This window comes from Hirundo rustica, chromosome 5 (assembly GCF_015227805.2).
Source record: "Hirundo rustica isolate bHirRus1 chromosome 5, bHirRus1.pri.v3, whole genome shotgun sequence".
NCBI lineage: Eukaryota > Metazoa > Chordata > Aves > Passeriformes > Hirundinidae > Hirundo > Hirundo rustica.
This window is the reverse complement of record NC_053454.1, coordinates 67,718,197-67,740,867: the sequence shown is the minus strand read 5'-3', so window position 1 is coordinate 67,740,867 and position 22,671 is coordinate 67,718,197. Positions and strand designations below refer to the sequence as shown.

The window sequence follows — 22,671 nt, the reverse complement described above, 5'->3', positions numbered from 1 at the left end:
CCTGAGTGCAACTTATCCGATAAGTGCTGGTCCATTGGGTGTCTTGGTGAATTCTTAGCTTTAAATCTCCAGGCGCTGAGGTGATTTTCCATTGCGGAGAGCTGCTGTGTTGTTCCCCACCTTTTTCACTCGGGAGCAATGGGGTCCAGCCTTTCTCTGCTGTTCTCACGGCAGTATCTGTTGTGAGGAGGACGAGGAAAGGTCCCTCCCAATGCGATGACAGCGGTGCTTCTTTCCACGCTCTGATCAACACTCGATCACCCGGCTGGATCTTGTGGATAGCAAACCCCAGCGGGGTGCTCTGTGCTACCAGTCCACGCTTCCGGAGTTCCTGTAAATTTTTGTTAATCACAACAATATAAGACTGGATCTGACAATCCTCTACCCGGGGATGTCCAACTGGCATTCCATGCTCATAGGGCATTCCGTACAGCATCTCGAATGGAGATAATCCCGAACCTGAATGAGGTTGCGTCCTGATATTTAGGAGGGCTAGAGGAAGGCATTTGATCCATGTCATCTTAGTTTCCAGCATAAGTTTTGACAACTGTGCCTTCAGAGTTTGATTCATTCTCTCTACTTGACCTGAGCTCTGAGGATGCCAAGGTGTATGATATTCCCATCTGATTCCCAGAGCTTCTGCCAGGCTTTTTATGACCTTAGATGTAAAATGGGTTCCCTGATCTGAATCTATGGAATCAGGGATTCCATATCTGGGAATTACTTCCTCTAATAATCTCCGTGCTACTGTTTGAGCTGTAGCCCTAGGGCTAGGGAATGCCTCCACCCAATGTGTTAATTGGTCTACTATCACTAGCAGATATCTATATCTACCTATTTTTGGTAACTCTGTGAAATCCACTTGTATTCTCCCAAAGGGGCGATATGCTAAAGGGTGTCCCCCTAATGCATTGTGCTTGACCTTTGACTTATTCATTTTCTGGCATACTAAGCAACTCTGAACCTCCTGCTTTGCTAACTCAAAAATACCTTTGCATCCAAAGAATTTTAGAAATTGTTCTGCTAAAGCTTGAGTTCCCCAATGAGTTTGTGGATGTAATCTTTTTAATATGATCCTGGCATAAGCCTTTGGAATCAATTCCCGACCGTCAGTCAATTTCCATTTCCCATTTATTAAACTTCCCCCTATTTTCTTGAAATCCTCAATCTCTTTTTCTGTGGGATGAGGAGAAACTTCTCTAAGATTTTCTGTCCTGCTTTCCGGGGTGTCCAGGGTTAGGAGAGCTGCTTTCCTGGCTTCCTGATCAGCCAGATTATTCCCACGTATTCTAAACTGCAGTCCAGCCTGGTGACTCTTCACATATACCACTGCAATAGCTTTTGGTTCCCTTACTGCCTTGAGAATTTGCCTTATTAAATCCTCATGTATTAAACCTTTTCCCCTAGTGTTCACTAGTCCTCTTTCCTCCCAGATTTTCCCAAAGGTATGCACTACCCCAAAAGCATACTTCGAGTCAGTAAAGATAGTCCCTATTTTTCCTTTAAGTCCTTTGAGAGCTTGCAATACAGCATACAATTCACATGCCTGAGCTGATCACGAAGTGCCCAAGGGGCCTGATTTTATCACTTCCCCAGTTTTTCCATCTATAATTGCATATCCTGATTTTCTTTTCCCTTCTATAACCCTGGCTGACCCATCTACGAACCATTTTTCCCCTTCTTCGAGCTCCTCGTCCTCCAGATCTTCTCTAACCTTTGTTTGTAATTCTACTAGGTCTATACAATTGTGTATAGGCTCAGATGAAGCTTCCCCAAACAGGAACCCAGCAGGATTACTTGCTTGTGTTGTTCTTAATTCTAATTCTGGAGCATGAAGGAGAATGGCCTCATACTTCAACAGTCTTGCATCCGTGAGCCATTTCTCAGCTTTTTGTTGCAAAATTGTTCTTACGTTATGTGGAGTATAAACTGTGATGGGAGCCCCGAAAGTAATCTTTTTGGCTTCTTCTACCAATAAGGCAACCGCTACTATTGCCTGTAAACATGTAGGCCACCCCCTGCTTACAGGGTCCAATAGTTTGGAAAGGTAACCTACAGGCTTCCTATCCCCAGCCCATTCTTGTGTCAACACCCCATGTGTTGTGTGGTTTCCTACATTTACAAATAATTGGAACTTCTTATTTATATCAGGGAGGTTTAATACTGGGGCAGTTACCAATCACCCTTTAATTGCTCTAATTCCTTATCATCTGTTCTGTCATTTTATCTTTTTCTGCAGTTAATTTTCATACAAAAATTTAGCTTTTTCCCTTAATCCTTCTATCCACTGTCTACAATAACCTAACAGCCCCATAGCTGACGTAACTGTTCTTTTGGTTTTAGGGGGGGGCAGTTCTACAATCCCAGCTATCCTTGCAGGATCCCTTTCTTTTTTCCCTTTTACTAACCATGCCCTAAGTATTTCACCCCAGATTCTGTTGAACTGTAACTTTTGTTTTGCTACCTTCAATCCCTTTTCCCCTAAAAGTTTAATAATCAATAGTGCATTCTCTTACACCTTCCTCTGTTTCACCAGCCACCAATAGATCATCTACATATTGTAAGATCTTGGTCCCTTTCCTAGGGGAGAACTGACTTAGCAACTGTTCTAACGCTTGTCCAAATAAATTTGGGGAGTCCACGAATCCTTGGGGAAGTGAGGCCCACCTTAACTGTTGTTTCCTGTTAGTGTCTGGATCCTCCCATTGAAATGCAAAAAAAATCCCTGCTGCTTCAGCTAAAGGGCAGGTCAAAATGCATCTTTTAAGTCTATACACTGTACCAAGTATCCTTCGGGGAGATCCTATTCCAGAAAGGGTGTAGGGGTTAGCCACCACAGGGAACCGAGTTCTTGTCCTTTCATTTATGGCTCTTAAATCTTGCACTAACCTATAATTCCCATCTCCCTTTTTAACAAGCCAGTATTGGGGTATTGTGTCTGGAACATACACGGCTCCAATATGCCCTTTTTGATCAAATCCTCTATTATAGGTTTCAGTCCCCCGCCTCCCTTCTAAAGGGATTGGGTACTGCCTGATCCTTATGGGATCCTCAGGCTTCTGAATCTCAATTGATATAGGTTCCATAGCCATTTTCCCGGCTTCCTTCCCTGTATGCCATACCTTGGGATTAATTTTGTCCTCATCTTCACAGGTTAGTTTGTATATGCTAACCATAATCTGTGAATTCCTTACGATGAGGTTGATCCCCAGTGCAACCATCAAATCCCTACCCAGCAGGTTGTAATCAGCCTCTTCTACTAACAACATATCTCCCAAACAAATTTTATTCTCCAATTCTATTTCCACATTTTAACTAGGGGTACCTTAAACGGCTTCCCCTTTAGCTCCTATAACCACCATAGAATCTTTGCTTATTTGGCATCCTGGGGGGCAACTGTTTGAATGTACTTTTCTCAGCCCCTGAATCTACCAAAAAATCCATTTTTGTTCCTTGGGGTCCTATTTTTAATGTTATCAAGGGCTCTCCTGATGTTATGGACCCCAAAAGATAGAGCCCCTGACTTCCCTAGTCCTCCCGAAACATCTTCTCATCCCTTATCTTCTTCGGACAATCCCTTTTCATATGTCCCTTCTTTTTACAATAGAAACATTCCATTCCTTCCACCCATTTTCCTGAAGTCCCCTTTTGTGGGCGCGTGGCTCCCTTCGGAGGTGCTTTCCTTAAGGGTTTCTCCGAAGCTTGTGGGCGTTCCTGTTTCTGGGCTTCCCTTACAGCAGCCACTAACACCCTAGCCTGTATTTTCTGTTTTTCCTCATCCCTTCTCATATAAACTTTTTGGGCTTCCCGCAGTAACTCCTGCAATCCCTTCTCCTGCCACCCCTCAATCTTTTCCAGCTTTTTCCTGATGTCCTCCCATGATTTTGCTACAAACTGGGTTTTCAATAATACCTCCCCCAGGGGAGAATCAGGGTCGGTCCCAGAGTATATCTGGAGGCTTTTTCTCAATCTTTCTAACCATTCAGTGGGAGTCTCATCTTTCCCTTGACATTCCCCAAAGACCTTGCTCAGATTTTGTCCCCGGGGTACGGCCTCTCTAATTCCCTGTATGATGATGTTCCTCATATCAATCATACTTCTCCTACCCTCCTCGGTTTGAGCATTCCATCGGGGATCTTGGCTTGGCCATTTCTGATCTCCAGGAGTGCTCTGAGGGTTCCTCCGTTCCCATTCCCGTATCCCCGCTTGTCTGATCATTTCTCTTTCCTCCGTATTGAACAAGGACCTGAGAATAGCTGTGAGATCTTCATACGAATAGATGCTAGTTCCCAAAAACTCGTCTAGCCTTTCGGAGACCCCTAAAGGGTCATCCATAAGCTTTCCCATCTCCTTCTTAAAGGCTCTTACATCACTGGTATTAATCGGGACATTTACGTACCCGATAATTCCTGGAGCAGTGGGAATTTCCCTTAAGGGGAAAAGATTTGCTTTTTCACCCTCCCCTTCACTCTCTGTCTCATTCATCCTCTTTAGCTGTCTCCTAGTCCTCCTAGCGGGAGGTGAGTGTTTTGCTTCTGCCCAACCCTGCTGTGTGTTTGCAGGAGAATTAAAGAAAGCCGCCAGATCTAAATCAGGCAACAGGTCATCCCGTGTTGGTGCAGGGGTGTTTGTACTTTGTGTCCTCCCTCCCAGTGGCTGAGTGGCTTGTACAGGTTCTAGCGGAGGAGGGAGCCCGACCGGTGGGACCGGGGCCACTGTCTGTGACTCCAACGGAGGGGCAGAGGGAAGAGACGGGGGTATAGGGACCCTTCGTCCCAGAGGGGGTCCCAATCTCCCCGGGTTTTGTGGATCGTTTTGCTCTGGGAGGGGAGGGGGTGAGGGTACAATGTAAGGTGGAGGTAAGTTGTCTAAGGGCTCCCACTTATCCCCGGAAACATCGGCAGGGTCCTTTATCCTTATGGGTAATAATTTTGCATCAATTCTACCCCAGACCCCAGCATATTCCCGTTCTTCCGTAGTTCCCTTTTCTCCGACATAACGTACCAGTGCCTTACATATCCATTCTTCAAATGTTCCAAACACGGGCCAAATTACGTGATCCCGTATTTCTACCCCACCCCATACTTCTATGCAATAATGCACCATCCGTTTCTTGGATTTTCTTTCCCTTATGGGGCATTCTTCCCAATGTTCTAACATCCATCCCAGCGGGCTCTCAACTGGGATTTCGGGGATTCCTTTACCGGTTCCCCGCTTTGTCTTCCTAAGATTCCTTTGCTAGCTTTGCTTTTTGTCTGTCCCATGGTGTGGGTTTACCAGATACTTGCCCTTTGTGGGTGATCGCTCCCCCCCCGGGTTTTCTCTGGTGTGTGCGAGCTCTCTCTTTTCCTTACTTCCTCCCCGGACCGTCCCTGGTCCAAGGCTGAAAGGTTTACCAGTCCCCGGAACTCTTGTAAGGACGTAACCTTCCCTTTCAGCCTTCCTGTGACCGACCCCCCCTTTCCGAAAACTCCCCGAGTTTTCAGGGCTTAACGTGTGAGGTGCGTTCTACCCCCGAAACTTTCGCTTCCCCTGCAACCAACCACGTCCCTCGCGGGACAATGGAACTGCGATTTTGGGGTCCCACTCGCTTCGTGATAAAATCACGTCTCACTCACACGCTCGGTCACTCCCCACTCAACCACGCAATACTTACGATCCTTTTCCTGCGTGGATTCTTCGTGCACGTAGATTTTTATGAGTAGATTTCTTCGCCGCGGCTCCGGAGGTTCTGCTTCCAAAGAAAAACCTCCCCGAGTTCCCCGAGAGCTCTGACCTCGCCTATCTCCTTTTTAAATGTGGCTTTTGCTGTTTTTGTTCGTCGTGTGGTTGATCGGTTCCACCCGGCTACCCCAGCTCCGCCAGGCCGCTGAATTCAGCAGGGCGCCTCCTGGTCAGAGACGGGGGTCCCTCGGGGGTCCCGGTATCACTCCAATCACATCGGGGTCACCAGAATTGTTATAAATAAAATCGACCAAATTTAAAGTATCAAAATTTAGAATTTTATTATGAGACAAAATATCAGTCTCGGAAAGCCACAATTTAAAAGGACAGCGCCGAGCCCGGGATCGGTGCCGGGTGAACACGGATAACAAGCTCTGCCAGCCTGGTATCCCCCCCAGTTCACAATTTCTGGTCTCCGGCCACCCCTTTTTATACACAAGATCGCGGAGTGAAGTCCGAAATTCTGACGTTATCCTCTCCGAGGCGTCTTCATTAATTATTCAAGTCCTGGTATCGGAAGTCTGAATAGACCGGTAGGGTGGAACAATGCAGCTGATGGCCGAGCCCGGGTGTGTCGTGTATATGTTAATTTCGGCGGAGACGAGTAGAGATATCCATCTGAAGTGATTATCTTGGTCTCCGGACTTGTATCTTCTTCTTCCGTGGTTTTTTGTTTCTTTTCAGGGATTCCCGGCAGCAATAGTTTCAAGGCCCCCTCCCTGGTAATTCCAATCATACTTTCCTCGTGTCCCTCCTGTACTTCCCAAGCTAGGAAATTTTCTAATTTTGGTTTCTACATTTTACCCTTACTTATGTTCATTTGAGCACATCTTTAACATTCATATTTTATACAGTTCAACATTTACCTTTTATAATTTGATAACACGAATTAACTTTAGCACATTTATTACATCAAAGATATCAGGCAATTATTTTTATGACCTTTACAAATCAAAAAATAACTGAAAAAAATGCAAGGTCTATATCACATGGAGACATTCTGAAGAATAAAAATCACTCCCAGGTAGTGAGGAAAAATGGGTATTGTGCCTGAAACAAGGTAATGAGGTCAATACTGCACCATCCTAGGGTCAGAATCCAGGTCTAGAAAACTTACTCTTATTTATCAGGAGCCAAGATTTTCTTTATCATGTAGTAGAGGCCATAAAATCGCTTCTCAGGTTGCACTCCTATCACCGAACTTACATTAGAGGAAGAATAAATTACGCAGTCAAATTTTGCAGTCAACATTTCATGGCACAAAGAAGGAAGACTGAGGCGCAAAGTGCACAAATCTCCATCAGACATATTCTAAAGGTATGAATTCTACCAGACCACTAGCTGTAAAATGCTAGTAAAAAGTATGTAATTGGTTTATAACTTTTTGTTGGGGGTTAAGTTTTCCTGTGGAATTCTGCCCCCCGCCCCCCACCCCCCCCCCCATAAGTTGCTAGGAGACTAAATACTGATAGTTAAAGGGTGCTTAACCCGGACAAAAGGTGTGGATCACTCAGTTTAGGGGGAGGAAAAAGGCTCCCGGGGAGCTGAGGGTGGGGGTTCTTTTTCGGCTCTTGGTTTTTCCGGGGAGGACGGTCGAGCGACGGCTGGCTGCGTGGATTCCACGGTTAACAGTGGGGTTCGGTCCTGTGAATTCTATCATCTGTTGGAGCGCCCTGGAATTCGGAGGTTTTTTTTTCACCTGCCCTGCTGGATTTTGGGTCAGCCCGGGTCCAGCCGCCGTGGCTTCTCCAGCACTGCTCACTTCGCCTGCCAGGACACCCCCCCCGCCTGCTGGGAACACCCACCGTTTCCAGTCATCAGCCCCGGAGTTTCCACCGTTTCGGTTTGGTGCTCTCAGGGTCCCGAGAGATCAGACTGCCCGGGACTTGTGAGACAAAGACCCTCTGGGTTCTTTGTTCTGTTTTATTATTATTATAATTGCTGTTGTTGTTTGTCTGTCCTGTTATATTTACTAGTAAAGGACTGTTATTCCTTTCCCCATAGCTCTGACTGAAAAGTTTTTTTTAATCTTCCAAATGGTAATAACACGGAGGGAAGAATTGGAATTCCCCATTCCTAGAGAGGCCTGCCTCTCCCTAGCAGATACCTATGTTTCAAACCAAGACACTTTTTGACCTTAAAAACTCACTTATGAATAGGCTTATGAAATGGTCATCTCATTTCATTAGTAAGGAAATTATTCAGCTGTCTCTCCTCTCCACAGTTCTCAAATTCACCCTGCAGTGCTCCACATGAAGACATGCACACAGCTGAAACAAACACTGGGCATGTTTTTGAGCTCCTCCACAGCAACAAACTGGAGAAAAGCAAACCCAAACTCTTGTTTCATACACTGGAATTCTCTATTAGAGGCCCTAAAGATCCATTAGAAGTTCTCTCATGTGTTTCTTGCCCTTACACATGCAGCCAGTGAGAAGCAGAGATATTCCATTTTGCACTTGCTATAAGCTATACACACAGTGGGCACCAAACAGGACGACCAGAAATCTTGCAGGATTTTATTTACAATCTTGCATGTTGTAAGCCCCTCAGGACAGGAAACTCTCATGGTTTTATGTCTCTATAAAACAACATGCATACCTATGACACTGTATAAATAACAGGATCAGATTAAAAACATCTGGAGACACTCTGGCTGATCTGTTGTCTTTCTGCCTGCTGCCTCTTCATAATTTTTGAAGGCAGACAAGCCATTTCACACAACAGGAAAGCTGGTGGTGCTGATGCAGCTACATATAAATCTGTAGCAACATGTTAATAAGAGACCCAACAATAGAGAAATAAAAAAATAATAAGAATCTGTCCTTTGGACATGACCTCCTGAGAAGTTTCCACTTGATTTTTGTTTACTTTTGGCCAAGAAAATACAGCACACATGTATAACTCAAACAAAACAATTTCTGAAATGTGGTAGGAGGTGGTAAGGACAACATTTCTTTGATTCAGAGCTGAGACTGTTGTGATACAACTTTACTCTGCCTGCCCAGAAGTGTCAACAAGGATTCATCTATTGTAAATTGCTTCTGTGAAAGCAAAAATAATTTATGTCCACAACATAGTGATAGTCACAGAAGATGTAAAGAGATTCACACACTGTGCAACTATTGAGTCCAGAAGTAATGCCAAAAGGGAGGCAGACTGTTATTGATACCAAGCAGGGAAGGGAACAACTACATTTCCAAGAGAGAGGCAAAGAGAAATCCTAAATTTAGAACAAAATTCAGAACTGAAGCCAAGATACTGTCACCACCAGAGCTGCGTGAACATCTCACAGAAAATCCTTCAACAGTTTTAAACTCAGCTCACTTAGGTTTAGAAAAGGGGGGGGGGGGAGGGGAAGAAATCAATTCCCTTCACATGAGTCATCTCTGTGTCCTTCAAATCACCATGCAGGAATTGAAAATTAAATACTTCACTTCCTGTCCAGCTATATGCTTTTCTAAATTGATTACAGGTCTTTCCCTTTGACTTCCTAGTCCAGCTTCTGGCAGCTGGTCACATGGTAGGTCTGCTGAATCAGATGAGGCTGCTCTGTTTTTACAGTACACCTCAGGCTGCTCTCATGAAGACAAGCATTAATTAAATTCACTCCATCTAATAATAAACTTCCCTTTCACAGTGAGGAATTAAAAACAGTTTGAAAGATAGAAGAAAATGTCATAAGTGTGAAACTGTATGACAGATGTTTTCTTCAAAAATGAGATGATCCAAAGATATTCAGTCTGATCGTTTCATATGCAAGTGCTTCCCTCCACCTTTCCATGGCATTGTCTCAGATCTATCCATATTTAATCTCATCCATTTTCCTCTGTCCTAGCAAGTAAGTGATTTACTGATGACACTTCTACAGTTTTATGTGGTGTTTCCTATTTGACTTTTACCACTAATTTTCAAACACTCTGAAGCCTAACAAGAAATTAATGTTATAGAGCAGAACAATTCTCCCCTTACTCTTTTGGGAAAAGAAAGTTGGACATATATGTACAGATGTATGAAGGAGTACATATAGAATCCACAGAGTTTCCAAATGTGGAACATGTGAAGCATTTACACTGATAATGGTTTTTGTCTTTCATGTCACAAGTCTGGATACCAGAGACTTCTGCTCTGCAAAGATGACAGGATGCTCAGTTTAATCAGGACATTCACTTAATAAACATAATCCATAAAAACTGAGATTGTCTAAACCCAAAATTAGAGTTTAGAGAGTTAGTCATCAAACTGTATTCCTGCCTGCTACACAACCAGAGGGTGCCAGGCCAGCTTGCTAGCAAGGGGCTTAGCAGGTGTAAGGCACATCTGTTGCAGCTGGCAGCATTTTATATGCTGCTGCATGACTGCAGGTACACTTAAGCCCTTCTTCCTCAAACTCCTCCCTGTGCCCAGGAAGGGACTGACAAGAAAATAAGTCAGAAGCTTAAATAGTTTATTGCTTACTATAAGGGATTTTTATTAAAATACATGAACTGCAGCAATAAAGCACCTTAGTGAGTAAGGACAGAATCAGGTTACAACTTGCACCAGCAAGAACAAGAGAGTCTCTGGCATGTTCCTGCTGCTGCAGAAGCAATTGGAAAAGGAAAGCACTAATGAAGGCAACTGAGTAGCTTTGAAAACATTAAAATCCAGGAGAATTCTAAATTCTACTCCCTTAGCACAATATAACCTTTCCTGCTACACACAGCACTCCAGGATTTACTGAAATCAGATTGAGCTTTTTAAATGTGGTCCACATTTGGGAGTACTGTTTATTTAGAAGAACTCCAGACCATTAACTCTGAGCCTACTTATCTCTATGGATCCATCCTAGATGTGCTGTTGGCTTACCCATATAATTTTTGGTTTCTTTTTCAAGCTCTAGAGAAAAGAAAGCTCACAATTTAGAACTAAATTCTCAAGGATGCCAGAAACAGCTCACAAGGACAGTTTGGCTGTTTCATAACAAAACTTTATTTATAAAACACTCAAGTATTTCTTTGGAAGTCAGGAATTTAAACAAATAGATTTTTAATTGTGCCTTTTTAAGGGCTTTAAGATTAATTTCAACAAGGAGCACAAACACATTAATCCATTCAGACTGATAGGTAAGAGAGAGTATTGGGATATGTCCTCTAGCATTTAGGGGCCTTTTTTCATTGTATAATGTTAAAAGTCATCACAGCTTATTTTGAACACACTAGGAAGAAGAGCAGCAGCTGTGAAGTTCTTGGCCAAAGTCAGAAACAGTTCCCAGTAAACTTGGATGGTGGTAGAGAAAACAGAAGGGAACACCACCACCCCACATACATGCACACATCACCTCAACAAAGCCATTTTCTGCCAAAAGATAAAGACAAATAAAACTGTTACACAAAATCAAGTCTTTTTTCCTAGAAGACTTTTTAGGAGAGAAGAGAGAAAGCAAAAAGGGCACGGGACACTTACAGGTGTGTTGAGCATTCATTTTGACTTTCCGTTACCCTGAAGAAGTGTGATTTTTGTTCTTGCTAATATGAGCAACGGCTGAAGAAAAACATTAATTGGGCATCAGCCTTTCTCCTTCCCTGTAAGAGCAGTTAAAAGTTTTTTGGTTAGCTTCCTTTTCTGAAGGGAATCAATTCTGAAAATCCTCTCTTAAATCAAGCTTCTCAGCTAGGACTTCCAACCAGTTGCCTACAGTTATTTTCCAAATAAGAGGAGGAGGGAGAAAAATCAGAATTTTGTATGCTCTTTCAAAACTATCTTCCTTATCCTTCCCCTATTACTCCTTCAAAAAGATCTTCTCAACTAGCTCATCAAACTACTCACTTAACCACATGCAGTTAGATATTGATCCATTTACCACTACTCTACCTATTGTCACATAAAACACAAAAAAATCTGACTCCCCCACCGCCGTGCCTTTTGCCCTTGAAGTTCTTGATAAGGAACTCTTTTCAATACACAAATGACTTGAGGTATGGAATTCTAGCTAAATCACTTCCCTTTTGTCTTGGTTCTTAAGCAAACCAGTTCTGTCCCACACTGTGTCAGTACTTTCTCTCATGTTGCCATTCTTCATGGGACTTGAAGGGGGAATCTCGGCTCCGATGCCTGGAGCACCTCCTGCCCCTCCTCCTGCACTGACCTTGGTGTCTGCAGAGTCGTTCCTCTCACACATTCCTCCTTCTCTGTCCAGCTGCAGTTGGTGTTTCACAGCGTTTCCTTTTTTCCTTCCTTAAATCTGTTATCCCGGAGGCACTACCACCGGCACCGATGGGCTCGGCTTTGGGTCCATCTTGGCTGGCATTGGCTGTCAGACATGGGAGAAGTTTCCAGGAGTTTTCCACAGGTTTTTTTTTAGGGCTTTGTCACACAAACCCAATACAGCTGGTATATATCTTCTGCTTGCATTATTAATACAGAGACACTAGGCAGAAATTTTATCCAGTTTCTGGAAAAAGGTTTCTGCCTTTTTCTAGAACAGCAAAAGGCTGTTGCATAAGCAGAGAAAACAAACCAGAAATTATCCCAAGGATGTTTCATTTCTCTCAAGGTATATAATCATCCCCATTCTACATTGGCAAAGTTTAAACGTACCAAATTGCCAAAAAAAAGTCTAGAAAATTTTAATACATACTCACTACTAGCAATAAATTATTAAAAACATCTGCATGTGAGGATACATGTCAGGAAACACAAGGAGTCATATAAACAATGCTCTACTCTATGATTTATCCTAATACTGGGAATTGCAGGATAAGGTTTTTAATCAGGTGGTCTTTAGCTACAGCCCTGCTGCTAGGGAAGCAAACACATGCATAAATGTTTTTTACAAAGGCATAATACAGCATGTGACTTAAGATGAGCCTTCATTTTGCAACAAAATAAGTGTACATTCATCACAGATATATGTATGTAAAGTTACAAAGACTTTCATGGTTTCAAGTCCTGCTTGCAATGGTAATTTTTTTCTACATTTCTGCGTTTAAATTTACGTACCAGCTTCCAGAACACAGAGAAAAGCAGACACCAAAAGGATTTCCCAGTGAATCATTTCTACAGAAGGAGCATAATAAGCTCTTTGAGATACAAATCTACCTTTATGTTCATGTGTTATATAGCATGTATAGAAAATCCTAAGAGAGGAAAATAAGTAAACATAGCAGTTGATTCCATTTCAGTTTTCCTGTATACTTTTAGAAAGAGAGAATCACTGCATACAGAGTGGAAACATTTGAGGGAGACATACCTACTACAAAGTAATGATAGCACAAATAAGAAGAAAAGCTTGATGCCACCCTGCATTTGGACATAGAGTGGAGGCTGATGGGCTGGCTCCGAGGGGCAATCACTGGGATCTTTAATGACAAGCTGCCACATCAAACAGGACAATGCAAACTGATGAATCACACAAACTAACGAGGAGGTGCTGAAGATGAGTAGTCCAACCCCAAGCATGCAAAATAATTGACGAGATGAAAAGATATTCCCATGTACTGTGCAAATGGGAAGGAGATGTGAGTACAGCTGTCTGGGTTTACGGCTTCCTATTGGAAATGCAACACCCTAGTAAGCAGGGCTTGGAAAATTGTTTGGGACATGTCACATGTTGCTTAACTGCTAATTCAAGTCTAAATTCTGCATCTTCTAGATCCCAAAGATCTCCTTTCAAGTAAAGGAGATGCTCCAACTTCAGTGAATTCTTTTCCATTGACATTCAGATGACAGGTTCTCAGGATTTGCAAGCATATACATTTTTCTTGAATACAGTACTACAAAAATCCAGAAGCATTTTGAAAAATTTCCTTTTGCTCATCCAACTATAATCTCTTAACAAGTCTCTATTCAGCAGTTTTAGCACCCTAGATGTTTTCTGCACATTATCAGGCCAGATACACTATCAAGCGATATTAGATGAGCCCAGTGCAAGATTTTCACTGACCAAGCTATTTTTGTCCGAAAAATAAAAATTAAAAAAATTGCCATGTTTTATAATAGTGTCCCAAATTCCAAACTAACCAAACCACTATCCTCAATGCCAATCACAATTTTACACCTCAGAACCACCATAACCTTCAGCTGCAGTTCAGAAGGTTGCTCACACGGTGTGCTCTGCACAGTAACAAATTATGGAGGAAACACTATGCTGTCTCTTCCACTTGAGAAGGTGTCTGTACGTTACACAACAAATCACTAGATTTCTTTGCCTAAATGCTTAGGCATCTCAGCTAGATTCACTGCTACACTCTATTAATTCGTACAACAATAAAGCTGTCTTTTTAACAATAGGGTGCGGATTCAATGATAAACTGGATGCAATATTTAAAATAACAGAAAATTAATTAATCAAGCTCTGCAGAAGCTACTCAGAGCACAATACTCATGTAGGTCAAGATCTGCCCTTTTTTTTTTTTTTTTTTTTTTTTTTTTTTTTTAAGTAAAAGGACAAAGACTGGTACATTTGCATTGTTCCTTCACCAGACAGCTAGTGCTTGCCTGGAACTGTGACATCCTACATTCATTTTGTCAGAAAGCATCACTTCTGGATGCTGATGTTTCTGGGTATAGTCAGTGGAGAGGGTGAAAAGGAGTAGTCTGGAAGACATAAAAATGTCATATTTCTTTCACACTCTATCAAGAGATGAAATAGTGAATTAGGTCAGGAAGACCATCAACTCCTACTATGGCAGCACTAGCTCTTGACCAGAATGGGTCAGTAAAGGAGCTGTTTCCTTCCAGGTGGACTCATGTCCACACCAGAACTCAATAGAACTCAACTCTCCCATTGTTTTACGAACAAGTGGATTCTTAAAATGGGTTGTTTACTGAAAGAGTTTTAAAGCTCCAAGTGGTGAAACTGTCTCGGTTTATGTGCTGTGTTGAAGAAAGTCAGGCTTGGCACATGCTTCTCATTAACTGTGCTAAAGTAGCTCAGCTTCCCTGGAAATTCCCAGATTCTCCTCTGCAACAGAGTAATCTAGAAGGCCCCTAATTTTAGCTCTTGAGTCTGAAGGGGTGGCACATATATAAGTAGTGCTGAGTGAATGCTGCTGAAATGTCTATGATTATGTGGAATGCTAAAGAAAGTGGGCTTTCTTGGCATATACAACATCGTTAAAATCTCCCAAATAATGTCTAAAAGCAAGGAAGTCTTACAGATATTTGTGTAATGCATTTCACATATGAAGCAGTCACACTGCCACCTCACATCTGTCAGTGCAGCCAGGTGACAGTGTGAGGTCCAGGATCCCAGTCAAATGACCTGCTGCAAAATGGTCAGAGCTAAAACTTCCCTCTGCAACCTGGTGTGCTGTCTGCACCCAAAGTTTAGGACAATGTTAGCATGTCTGCAGGTTAACTCTAGAACCTGGATACCTACAGTTTTTAAGATTTGTTATTATTTCTGAATAGGGAGAAGTAAAATGGGCCAAAGACATGATATAGATTATTAGTACTCTTTCTAACAAAAGTGTTGTCTGTTTTCATCTGACTTTCTCATTTCAGGCAGGATTAAATCACTTTTGAACTGCTTGCTTATTTTCTGAGAACAGCTTTCAAGATGAGGTAATTGGAGGAAACCTATCAATTTAGTATATATTTTCAAGTTAATAATGTTGACATACTGTTTAAATAAACCCCCAATTTAGCACAATCTGTTTTTAGACAAGCCCTCCATTTTAACCTCCACATGGAAGGAAAACTAAGTAACTTCCTCATCTCACTTAATAGAGAACATATGCTCAGAGATAATACTGTGGCCTTGTTCTGAGAAGCTGTTCCTCCTCTGACAAAGATGCTGGGAGCTCACAGAGTAACACTGATACATAAGGAATGGACAGGTTGCCATAAATCTCACTCACAGCAGACCTCACTTCAGAAGAAAAGGCTGCTGATCCAAAAAACACACACAAAACCACAAACAAAAGCACCCTGGCAACAGGTGAAAAAAGGAGCTCATATAGCCAACTGGAAGGATCAAAACTAAAAGCCACCTCAACTCTAACTTTTTTTTTTTTTAGGGGTCTGAGGGGCGGTATTTAAGACAGAGAGAGAGGATGGAGAGAAGAAAGGGATCTCTACCACCACAAAGCACAAGAAGGAGCTCTGGAATAAAACTGTTTTAAATCCTTGCATTTACAAACTTTCTGGAATATTTTGAGATCGTAATATCAACAGTCGTTTTCACTTATTTTATAAATATTTATGTAGCTCAGATTTACTTTTATAACTCACAGAAAGGATGTAATTTTCACTTGCTTCTCCAAGTCTCAATTTTTCAATCTACAAAAGAAAGTCAACTCACCTGCCAAGGCCACTGTACTTGATGCTGGAGAAGTCACATATAAAACTCACAATCTTTGAACCCCAGTCGATCCACTGATTAATCAGGCTGTGGCCATAAACAAGCAAACACTTCATTTGCATCTGGAAACAAATAAAAGCCACTTCATTCTATTTTGCTCAAGGCCAAGCCTTTAGTCACTGAGGTGGGGACCAAGTACAATCACTTACAACCAATAATAGAAGAAAAACAAAGATTCATGAGTAGACATAATTAACATTTCTTTGCAGGTTTATCTGATCCTACAAAGCCATTAATCCTTTCAAGTTCATTCCCACCAAAACAATGACAAGAATCACTGACCAATTTTTCAGTATGCTTTGGCACATCCCATGTTAGAGCCACTTGCCTAAAATCCAGAAAGTATAAGCTGCCTTAACAACAAGAAGGAACTAAAATACATGGGTAGAAGCTGACCACATGAGAAGCCTGAAAGCTAAATACTATGTTCATTCTGTGCAAATCATCATTCAGCTCACAAAAACACATTCAGGAGATTTTAGATCAGAGGAATGCTACCCTGGAGGACACATCTAACATAGCCTAGACCATCCCCTCGAAGTCACCACTTAGAGCCTTATCAGTTCAGGATCAGTCCTTGTACCTCCAGCTGACAGCCAGCACCAACTGCACAGATATCCCAAAGCCTGAACGCCTGGAACAAGTAAGGGTAAGCAGATCACGACAGAGTCATGGGCTGAACAATGTAACATTCAATTACACATTCAGAAGGACAAAAAAAAAAAAACAAAACAAAACAAAACAAATACACACACACCACAAACAAAAGACTATTCACAAAGATTTTGCAAATAAGCCTTTAATGTGAAAAATGAAGCTATCTTTACATCTGGGAATTCCTGGGAAGAAACATGCTCAATAACTCAGTAATTTAGATGTTCATTTAAGTCCAAAACTTCTCTTGGTCCAAGACCTGACAACCAGCTGCTGGTTGTCTGTTGCTGCGTATGTCCTAAATATTTATCAAGACACAAAGAACAACAGTTTGATCATTAGGGAACCCTCAGCATCTATGCCACAAGCAAGGGACCACTTCACATGCATTAACTTGTGTTGGAAAACACAGACCTAGCCTGAATTTCCCACAGTATTTATACACAGTCCCTTGCTTGAGTACAGACTTGGTGCTCACTGCAGATCATGTCAAAGGGGCAAGCTTAACCTTATTGTGCCAACCCCTGGCACAGCAGTAACAAAAGCTGTCATCTGTATGAAATGTGCCTACTCAGACCAATTCTTCAGCCACATAAATTTTGATGCTTTAAGTACCAGCATATAACAGACACACAATCCTGAGCTTCCTCTGCATGAAACAGAGGCTTGGAAATGAAGCAGGTGGAAAACTTCATTCTGCATTCCTAGGTAAACTTTGGGCACAAGTTTCTGAAAGGTGACAACATCAAATGTAGACATCGGATAACAGAAACAGAAACTTCATGAAGAATACTTCACAGAAAACCAAACAAAAAAACAAAAAACCAACCAACCCCAAACAAATCCTCATCTGTATATTCCAAACAACATTTGTGGTTTTTTAAGCCTTGCAATACTTTTTATGTCACGCGCCGCACTTTTTTCATGGTGTCATAATTTCAGCCAGGACAGAGTTAATTTTTGCAGTAGCCAGGACACAGATTATATTCTGTACAACCTCACTTCATTGCTGGGAGCAGGGGAAAAAGGCTCTCTTCAAAAAGAAGGGGTTCCATCCAGTTGAGAAAATGTGGCAGAAGGAGCCATCCAGTATTTCTGTTATTAGAGGGGCGCCCCCATGTGAAACATTTGTTTTCTTATACCTTTTGTCATTATTACTGTTGTTGTAACTGTTCATTTCTTATCTCATTGCTGTTTCCAGTAAATTATTCTTTTCTCAACCCATGATCTTTGCCTTTTATGGCCCCAGCTGGAGGGTGGGAGGGAGCAGCATGTGGCTTTTAGTGGGAGAGCTAAATTGGAGAATACCATTCCTAAACCATGACACACGGGCATGTATGTTACAAAATAATCTTAAATGTAAAGTGTTTTAGTCTGCCTTATTGCTTGGAAATCCTTGCAGATCAGTGTACAGTGAGTTGCCTGGGCTTAAAAACAAAGCTTGAAATATCAGGGTAAAGAGGAGATTAACTGTAGCATCAGAACATATGCAGGATGAGTTATTGAAGAATAAATCTATAAGCTCCAGCTGGTTTGTCACAGATGTTTCTTCAAAAATACAAAATTATCAACCATTAAAACATAGACCAGAGTTCAACAATCTTGAAACTTTGATAAATGCCAAAGCTATAATTTTAAAATTTTTTATCGATACCAAGAAAATAAAAGTCAGTTTGAAATGAAATTGCCATAAAGCACACCTTAGGTTTCTATAACTCAAAAGACAACTTAAAGGATTTAATTTTTTAAACCATTTGTAGAGATTTCTGTTTAGCTGAACTGCAAACAGAACTGTTTGCAGCCTGTTCCCTATAAAATGAATCAGTCTGGCACCAGTAAATATTACTAAGCAAAGGACAAACAGAAGTTAGGAGTAAGAAAGAAACTTTGCCAGCTCCAGCTGCCCCTGTATGCACACTGAAAAATTATCCTGTTGTTCTAGTTCTGAAGTAGCATTTTAAAGTTTGTAGAGAATTAAGTCCTGGGCACTCAGCAATAGATGTTTAATGCATGAGTCCTTGTCTATATTCTACCTCTGACAAAGTAAGCAAGAGAAAAACACCAAGCAAGCTCTAAGCAAACACTAATATGCCTGCAGAAGGCACTATCCTCCACTAGCAGGAGGATTGAAAAAGGTATCTTGCAGTCCTTTGATTCACAGAGAGTTTCCAGATCACTCTCATTGCCAAGGCCAAAGGATCCAGAAGTTTGCTATTCTAAGTTTAGTCTCCTTAGCAGCTGGTCATACACCAAGTCCAGTAGGTTTCAGAGCACTGTTCAAAAAACACTCTTCTAGAAAACGGTAACCATGGAACTCCAGAGACTGGAAGATTATTTTAAAGAGAACCAAGTGTACTGATGTTTTACAAAGCATTCTTTCCGCTGTCTTCTGTATATTTGAACATAACCATAATTACTCTCTGAAGTTTAAGTCAATAAATGAGACATTAAAAATGCTTATTACTATTTATAGCAGTAGAAATTGTGACATTTAAAAAAAAAGCCTTTGAGACCTGGAGTCCAACACTTACAGATACCATCTTTTGTATCTGGTACTTAAACAGAATTAAGATAACCCAGATAAGAAATGGAATAAACACACAGCTGGCAGTCAGATCTAGGGGATTTTTAATAGTGCTGGTATAAAATGAAGCAGCACATTTTCCAAATTATGTTTGCATCTTAATAACAAACTTTAACTGATCACTATGAAATACTCAAACACATAAAAGTTTGCAATACCCTTTTCAAAGCTGATTCATAATCATTATTAGGAATTATCCACAAAGTTAATTCCAACATTTGCCAAAACCCTTTTACAACATTTTAATTTTAAAAACTAACATCAGGAATCAATTATAAGCTTTAGCTCAAATGACTTTATCTCTTCTTGCACAATACCAAAATGGGCCTAATTCTATCACCTGTCTGCACAGTCTCTCCCCTCTGCACTGTCTGTGAAAGCCAAGCTGCTGGATCAGCCAGCTGCAGGCTCGTCTGATTTAGAGATCTAGGGAAAAACTCACTTCCTTTTTGGAATGACTCCCTCTTGCCTTTCTCATTTTAGCAGTGCCGATGTAACCACAAGGTTATTCTCCACTCTCACACAGAGATCTGGCCCTTTGACGTTTTGAGTCATACTAAGTAGTCCATTTGTCTTTAACACAAGATTATTCCTTGATTATCTCTTTGGAAGGCAATTGATCAATCAATACTAATTAATTGATTTAGACAAAGGACCTAGCATCCAAATGCACGTACTCAAAATTGATTATCAGATTTACCTTCAAGTCCTTAAATATTTTTAGCAAGGAATCTACAGAAGCGAATATCTATCTTATTAGGTGCCAATAGCTTCTTTACAAAATATTAATCACCCTTATGGCTTCTTCTTACTAGTGCCTGAAGTGAAACTGATTTGAAATATGAACAGCAGAATTAGAAAAGACTGACTTCCTACAGCTACAGCTCTCACACTGGATTCTCCCGTGCTCACAAAAGCAGTGAACTGACAGAAGCAATCAGGGCAATTCATACCATTGCTGCCACCTACAGATTATCTGGTAACAGATAAGGGCAGAGCTGACACACACTCTCCTAATGAGAGCACTGATAGATAGCTGGAAAGGAGAGATGGATTGTATTTTCATGAAGCTCAGAGAAATCAAGTAGCTTAAAGGCTGATCTCCATCATCAGCTTTGGTTGAAATTGAGTGAAAGAAATGAAAGAACGGCTTCAAAAGTTATTAGGGGAGGGACAAGCACTGAGAAATTACACCCTCAGTCTCATTTCCTAAAGAAACTAGGCTTATAATATCTCATTTATTGCCATATACACACCTTTGAAACAGGTTAGACCATTATAAAGTCACAGTGCAACTTTTTTTTCACATTTCACTTTTGTTATGAGGAACTGAGAACCTTGTCAAATAGCGTGACCTAGTAGCTCAAGGAACCTTACACCAGGCCATACTCAGAAAAAGCAGTGAACTGTTGAATTCCTCAGTCTGAGGGGTTTCATTCCCCTCAATAACACTGCTCAAGACACTGCAGAATGACTGTCTTGTAAATACTTGCAGTTTCCCCCTCAGCTCACAGAAACCTCACCGATTACCACTAGGTTGTCACTCCAGGGGAGATTTTATTCCAGACTATCCCACACCCTGAAGCACAAGGCCAATGAGCCTCAGAGAGCATTTTCACCAAGCTTATCCTCCATTCTTTTGAAGTGTGTGACCAGACAAGTTTTGGCACATTTACGAGGACTGCTTGGGAAGTCTGACCTTTCCTAAGCTCCTGCTGCACTGTGATTTCAATTAGTTTATTTCCCTTTCTTCAGCTGGCAGCAGCTGATCTGGCTAACCAGCTTCAGAATCTATGCTCAACTTTACTGAGCCATGTCTTGAAGGAGCTACTTCTTGTCTTTGACATTAAAGGAAGCTTCAGCAGACTAGGATTCCAATTTTGTCCTGCTACTGACTGTACTGTAGCCATTAGTTAGTGATATATTTCATGAGGTCAGCATAACTCAGCATAATGTACTCCTATATATATATTTAGTATTGATTTCCTCCTCTTCTCTAGCAAAGTAATGTTGGACAGACTGACAAAATAATAATTCATTTTCCAGGCATTTTTCTCTTCCAATGGTTGATTCCAACAGTTAGATTTAAAAAATTTAATCTATTATCTCCAAAAATGTACTCTGAATCCAGGTGTCCTACTGTTTCTGCCTCCTGGTATCCTTTTCCTCACATGAGAAAGCTGGGCTCTGAGCTCCCGACCGCTATTTTCTTCAGCATTAAACTCTGTATTCAGTCTTTCCTTTCAGATGCTGCCAGTGAAGAACCTACTTCTCTCCTCAGCAGCAGGCCAAATCACTCCTCATCCAACTGACTGTGAGGATATTTTAAGCTCAGAACTGCTTTCCTCAAATACTCACAAAAGTATCTTTTTCCCAGGAAATCTTATTAATTCCATAGTTTTTGGCTAAAACGTGTCAGTTTGCCTCTGGTCACAAGCCTGCATAAGGCACACTCCCTATTTTATACAGATGGCATTACATTCTTTTTATCAGCCTCTGTATAAGATAACACATTTTCACCCAGCTTCAACAAAACATTGAAGTAGGTAAATTGACCAATGTATTTCAGCATCTCCCAGCCATAACAGCAGCTAATTGGGAAGACTCTTCCCTTCAAAACATCTTGATCCACAGATATTTTTTACAAGCCAGCTTAAAGTTCGCTAAGTTTTCTGTAAGACAGCATTAAACAGTTAAAAAAAAAAAAAAAAAAAAAAATCCACAAGTATACCTTCTTTTTTCATCCACAGGAGAACTCCAAAATGGAAAAGGATCATTTGGAAACAGCAATACTAGCATGCAGGGTTTTCTTTAAATATAATCACAAAGATTATTTAAGAGTATGGAAGAAAAAATTCCAAGAATTCAGGAAAACCCAGAGGCTACCAAATCAACAGTAATTTCAGTTTTGATGCTCTCCTCGCATGTAATGTTTTCTGTACCATTTGGTGTGTTAACATCAAACATAAATTAGAAATACAGTCAGTGCAATCAAATCAGGTTTCTGAAATCAGCTTTCTGAAACATTCCCTTCCACTTTCTCAAATACACATCACTAATTGCATGTTATTTTTTGTACTTTTAATATAAACTTGGAATTTTCTCTCCTTGTTTACTAATTCTACTGTATTTAATTAGCTGCATTGATAGACATTTGCCTCCATAGGATCTATTCTTAATGAGACTGGAAAAAGCTTCCAAAGCTCTGTGATAAGCTGTTCTGAACGCACACTTTGCCTTCCCAAATGTTTCTTCCCAGCCTCTTTTTAACTGCCCTCTCCTTCCGTCTTGTAGCTTACTTCTAAACATTTCTAAACTTATCCAGCAAAAAAGCACAGACTAATATTTCACAGGTGCACTCGTG

General features: G+C 41.1%; 1 protein-coding gene across 1 annotated transcript in view; it reads right to left on the bottom strand.

Moving 5' to 3' along the window:
- The window catches only part of JADE1 (jade family PHD finger 1), a 111,886-nt gene extending 100,683 nt beyond the window's left edge, over positions 1-11,203 (bottom strand). The window contains exon 1 of the mRNA XM_058420661.1: positions 11,170-11,203. Coding sequence (XP_058276644.1) covers positions 11,170-11,188 — 19 coding nt within the window. The 5' untranslated portion in view covers positions 11,189-11,203. The remainder of the gene's footprint in view (positions 1-11,169) is intronic.
- Between the last annotated feature and the right edge of the window lie 11,468 nt (positions 11,204-22,671).